This window comes from Blennius ocellaris (genome assembly GCF_963422515.1).
Source record: "Blennius ocellaris genome assembly, chromosome: 10".
Classification (NCBI taxonomy): Eukaryota; Metazoa; Chordata; class Actinopteri; order Blenniiformes; family Blenniidae; genus Blennius; species Blennius ocellaris.
Genome location: NC_137659.1, coordinates 4,834,858 through 4,841,064, shown reverse-complemented (window position 1 = coordinate 4,841,064; position 6,207 = coordinate 4,834,858). Strand labels below are relative to the sequence as shown.

The window sequence follows — 6,207 nt, the reverse complement described above, 5'->3', positions numbered from 1 at the left end:
GAACCATGTGGGGGTGAATTCTTTTGGAGATTTATTCAATAAATAATTTCAGAAAACAGAATTAAAATGTGATGGTGTTGTAGAAATCATTTAAAAGAAAAGGCACTTTAAAACAACAGACACAGCCTTTCTTTCCTTTGCATTAACCAGACCACGTAGTTTTCCTCTAAACATTGTCACCGCTCCTGATCTTTAATCGAGGCACCATACAAAAAAAGGCTGGATGGAATTATTGTATGTATAAAAAAAAAACTACAAAAAAACTTTAAAAAACCCCAAAACAAATGAAAACAGGGAGTTTCCCCACAAATTCAAATCTAACAAGGCATTTCAATATAGGCAAATTTAGTTAGCAAAAAAAAAAAAAAGGCAGGTTTCGGTGTATTTGGCATTGCTGTGAAGAATTAAAGGACCTGAGTTGGCTTTAAATTAAGCAAATAAAACATGGAGTGTCAATAGTAACACTCCCGTACACCGACTTCCTCTCGTCCAGAAAGGCAGCTCAAGAAAATCCCATTTTCTCGTCAGACACGTTTCAAATGATTGTTCCGATGGATGGAGAAGACAGACGTTACGGCTCTGCGAGTAACAGGTATGGCTTTACACAGAAACCATTTTCATGCTGTACATAGTTCACACTCGGCCCACTGGCGCTACGCATAAAGAAATTGATCCAGAGTCAAAACAATTTTAAGACGTCCGCTCGCTCGTCCGCCCAAACACTGATCCCATCCAACACTGGATTCTTACTCGTTTGGAAAGAAGGGTTTCTTTCTTTTCCCCAAAACACTGATGGCTTCGCTTTAAAAAAAGAAGAAGAAAGAAAAGGCACAGCTAGGCTTTGCTGCCAGTCCTGCGATGGGAAAACCTAGAAAAGAAAAAAGACATTCTCACGCGTTTAGAGTAGAAAAAGAAAGAAAACAGACGCCATGAACCCCCACATTTACACAGACTGTACAAAAAAAAAAGTTCAAAACGATGCATAGGAAATGACAAAATAAGACACGTTAGTAAAACCGAGTGGCAAAATGCATTTGGTGACAACAACAACAACAACAAACAAACAAACAGTGAGCGATAAAAAAAACCCGCCCTCCCCTCCCCCCCCCCGCCCCGCTTCTTTTCCGTACAGTGTTGTCACGAGGAAGCCAGAGCTCCTTCACTTCCCCTCGTACTTTGGATTGACGACAGTCGTTACGGCACTTTTGTAGATTGGATTCTCCCCCTGAGGAGCAAAAACAGAAAACAAGAAAGAAACTGTTAATGCACGATGACAAGGGCAGAGCCGGAGTATTTTACACCATCATCTACAGAAACGACTTTAACAGAGGACACAACGGTGCTGCTGGGTTTCCTAGTGTCGGTGAAGGAACCTGCCAAAAAAACTGTGGTTGTAAACATCTTATGGTCGAGTCTCTGGGATGCCAATTTGCTCACAGAAAAAAACTCTGAAAAAAGGGGTGGGACTTGCTGCCAATATATGACTTTACTGAGGAAGAATTACAAAAATAGTGTAACATCTCTGCAATCGTGTACTTGTTGCAATGATATGGTTTTATGATTACGTTTGTTAGCTCCCATTCTTTTATGTCACCTGAACGCATCATTAGAGCGAACGGCTCTGTGATTGGCTGAGACTGTAGAAGGGGGCGGGTCAGGTGAGCATGCAGACACACGGCATGTGTCAGTTTGGAGGAGTATGGAGTGACTTGGAGAAGTAACTTTAATCTGATTACTGGTCAGAGAAGAGTTCCTCTGCATACAGGTCAATAACGTTGAAGTAAACATGTGACGAGTTTGAGTCTTGTGGTTGTGAGATGTACAAACTTTATAACACGCTGTCACTAAAATCCTTGAATTCAGGTGTAAATTTGCATAACAAGCAAATAAGCCAACTTTACTACCACAGCAGGGATTGAGGAAGTGGTTATTGGGACTCTTGTAAATGAGATTCAAGGCAGACAGGGTGAACAGAGGATAGACATGATGAGATGCAGTGGGAAAGAAAAATGCAATGCGTGCTTACACAACAGTGGTTTATAAAGTGTTAGTCTGTGTTTTGATGTTAAATTGCAAATCTTCAACTTTGTGTCTCTCTGTATTTAAACTGTGATAAGCTGGTACTTCTGTTACATTTGATATAAACTACAAAATTAAAAACACCTCATGTGTGCTAAATAATCGAGTCTTTTATTAAAGTGTGCTGCTGTGTCTGCTCCAGAACAGCTTTCCATCACTGGTCCTCCTCCGGCTCGGCTTCATAGCCTTTTATGGTGGTGCAGTTGGAGCGTGTGGACAGAGAGAGGCAGCACTGACAGCTGAGATGAAGGCCACTCCCCCAATAGGGGAAGAGAGAGAGAAAAAAAAACCAACAACCCACAGAAGTGGGGCTGATCAGGAACAGAGCATGTATTCTCTGCATGAAGCTGCTCGCACTCCACTTTTACAACTAGTACTTTTCCAGCTTCAATCGTTGTTTTATGATGAAGGAAAGTCTCAATAATATTTCTCTAAGTGTGTTTTGATTGTCAGAGTTCACTGCTGAAAGTCATCCGGGTTTTGACCCCACCTCACAGCTTCAGAAATGAGTCTGTTGGCAGTTTTCTTTTCCTCAAGGAAAAGAAGAGATCAGGCTCACAGACTCTATGAGTTCCTTTAAACTTATTAAGACACAATTTTAACAGCCTGTCTCCATGCAACATCATGAATTACTTTTTGACGAGTCAAAGGGTAAGCGCCCTCTAGTGGTACATGCATGAAAAACATGGTGTTATAGAAAAAAGGTAGAATTATTAGTAGTAGAGGGCCCGTGACTTGGCGCTCACCGTGTCCCATTTGGCATTCATCTTTTCCTTCTCGAACTTGGCAAACTCGCGGCGGTCGTGGATGATCATGAGCAGTTTCCAGATGAGCAGCAGGGCGAGGCCAATCAGCACGATGCCCGCAACCACGCCCGCCACGATGGGGATGATGTCCGGGCCGGCTGGACACTCTGGAACAGAGATCACGCGGCCACTACGTGAACTGACTTCACCGAGACACGTTACTTTCCAGACTACTGAAAGGCGACCAAGGCAGATTGATATATTTTCTTCTCCCTACCCTGAGTCTCCACCACGTAAACCTCCTTGGTGTCGTTCCTGATGGCGTAGGTGTAGTAGAACCAGCAGTCGTTGGCGCCCCGCTCCTTGCAGTGGGTCAGAGGGAAGCTCTGGTCGGTGGGCTGGGGGAGCTTGCTGCGGTCGTTCACCTTGATCAGCTGGAAGTAGCTGCACTCCTGCTCGCACGCGTCCTTCTCGCCGGTCCCGAAGGCCCGACACTCCACGCAGTCCCTGCACAGATGGGAGGGTCGGTCCACTCGTTACAGTCACACTCCAATAAGGATGGGTACCGAATTCTGTACTTTTATAGGTTGTGACCGAATTCCGCCGGTACTACTGAGAACCAATTCACGTAAAATCAAACGGCAAAATATCGGTGACGTAATTCCTCATTTGTTTTAATACTTATTTGCCCTCCATGGATCCTCATGACACAATGTTTCCAGAGGAACAGGAGGAGGAGTTTTTAGTTAGTGCATTATAAAGAAAAACAAAACAAAACACACTAAAGAAGTTTGCGAAACAACTGCGATGTTGCAATACAATAGGATGTTATTAGATATATTTGTTCAAGTTTATCTATAAAGAATTTTTTTTTTTTTTTTTTTAATTATTAAACAAACTAACATTTATTACCACACAAACACACAAAAAAGTACAGAAACTGGTCCTGTTAAATACTGGTATGTTCAACACTTCACAATCTACAAAACACACTTCAGGCCATAACAGCAGTTTTTGGGGATACGGTTGCTGTGGGTGGAAAGAGGAAAGTGTTCGGCTTACTTTTGCTCGGTGCAGACGCCAGGGCAGGTGGGGCAGACCTCGCACGTCGGACCCTGGAACTGGGCACTTGTGCATTTGCAGATTCCACAGTCGCAATTGCCGCGGCCATTGCAGACTTGCCCGTTCTTGGCGAGGCAGGTGGAGGTGTCCAGTGAGCATTCACAGGCGCTGCCGGTGTAGTTTGCATCACACATGCACTGTCTGCACTCGCAGCGGCCGTGTCCTGAGAGAGAGAGAGAGAGAGAGAGAGAGAGAGAGAGAGAGAGAGAGAGAGAGAGCGAGCGAGCAGCGTTTACTCCTGATGCATCGGATTCCGTTATTCAGCAGATTTTGCGGCCGGCTGCTCACCTCCACAGAGTTTGTTGTTGGAGCGGTCACAGTTGAAGTTGTCGCACTCGCAGAATTTACCGCTGTAAATCTCTGTTGGATTCTCCCGTTTCTTACACTCGCAGGTGCCACAGACGCAGTCGCCATTGTTGCTACAGATATCCGTGCTGTTGCCGACTCGGCAGTTGGCGTCCAGGTCCTCTGTGCGGACTTCGTCTTTGCTGCACTCGCAGGTGCGCCCGATGCGCCCGTCGTTACACCTGGCACAATTTATAAAAAAAATTTTTATAAATACGAATGTTTGACGGAGGGGAGGGACAAAAACAGAAACTGGCGGATGGATCTTCCCGCCATAACACTCACTTGCAGGCTCCACACTCGAAGGTCCCGTTGCCCTCGTGGCACTGCTGGCTATCGGGCTCCCCGTTTGCGGCGCACTCGCAGTCACAGATGAAGTTCAGAACGACCTCCACTTCCTCGTTGAAGCCCAGCGGCTTGATCGTGATGACTTCGGCCTTGTTGTGTGACGGACACTTCTGGGTTTCAACGGAAATTTGGAAAGACACCTGGAAACAAAAGAGGAGCTTACAGGGTCTGAAGCTGCAGAACCAGTTAGAAACACTGAGGCCTTGTTTCCTTTCAAAAACATTTTTCCTTCTTTCTCTCTCGTGATGTAGACCAGTTAGTTCAAAATTAATATTGACTATCTGATAGTAAATTATATTTTTCTATGGATTTGTCTTGTCTGTCGTTGAAGATTTTTATGGGGAGAATTGTGGGGGAAGAGAAATGAGGTTGTAATTTGTGAAATGGTGTCTGTCAACGCTCTTGTACAAAGGAATAACTTTAGCCATTTTCATTTTACTAGTAAATTGTGAATTATGTACGTTTACTTAGTTTATGCCGATAGTTCCGCGGTGGATCAATGAAGATGTGGAAGAAATTAATCCATCATGTAGAAACCTAACTGTTCTCGTGGATGCCTTGAAAGTGTGATAATCCTCTTTTATGTTTACTTGTGTAAAAGATCCTTGTTACCTCGTCTCCAATGGAGATATTCGAGCATTTCCTCCCGTTCTCTCCTGTTCCCACGACTCCGTTCTTACAGATGAAGCTAAAAATATTTCAAATATGTGTAATATATCCATAATATACGTGTTCACAGTTTTAAAGAAACTGTGGGAAATACGCAACATTTCCATTCTTTCTAAATGCTTCTCAATGTAAAAAGACCAGAATACCTCTGTCCTTAAAACGTTTTCAAATGAATTAAGAGGTCTTGAGTACACAGCAAAACGGACGTTATATAAGTTGCCACATTTACCATAAAACACGTCTCACCCCAGTGACCTATTTGTCCCCCACCGTGGAATGCCTGAATAATCCATGCAAGTCTGTGCGGTATGTCAGTAGACGTGACCCGTTCTGCACCACTAGCCCATTTTGGTCTAACCCAAATTCTCCCTGCAGTGTGTAACAGGGTCACGGACCAGTCGCTGACCTATTTCAAGCGCTGTGGGAGTATTTGTCACATCGACCTGCGATACTGCAAACAGGTGACCAAGGAGGGATGCGACCAGTTCGTCGCGGAGATGTCCGTTAGCGTCCAGTTTGAACTGATCGAAGAGAAACTGCTGCAAAAGATCAGTTAGGCCCGACGGAGGCGTTCACACGTTGGCGAGGCCACTGTCCACACGGAGGCAGCAGACGACTGCAGGCTCACGGAGAAGCAGGCCCGAGGATGGGGAATGTTTCTGTAAAGTTGTAAGTGGAGGCTTTCCTGCTGAGCCAGAATGTAAAAACAAAAAAAAAAGTTTTGTCCAGTGAAGGCAATATTATGAAAATGTTTTTTTTTGTTTCACCTGTTTATAAGTTATTTATTTCTTTATATTGATTGTTTACGTATTGTATCACAATTATCTTTTGGTGTTTATAGACATATTTTTTGTTTCAATGCAAAGTTTATTGCATTATAGATTAATATTTTTGTATC

The 6,207-nt window shown here is 43.9% G+C and overlaps 1 protein-coding gene across 1 annotated transcript in view; it reads right to left on the bottom strand.

Annotated features, from left to right (window-relative positions):
* Window positions 1–1,114: 1,114 nt before the first annotated feature.
* LOC308135595 (integrin beta-1-like) overlaps window positions 1,115–6,207 on the bottom strand; it is a 23,041-nt gene continuing 17,948 nt past the window's right edge. Inside the window, 3 exon segments of the mRNA XM_080503666.1 lie at window positions 1,115–1,225; window positions 2,826–2,992; window positions 3,103–3,332. Coding sequence (XP_080359792.1) covers window positions 1,160–1,225; window positions 2,826–2,992; window positions 3,103–3,332 — 463 coding nt within the window. The 3' untranslated portion in view covers window positions 1,115–1,159.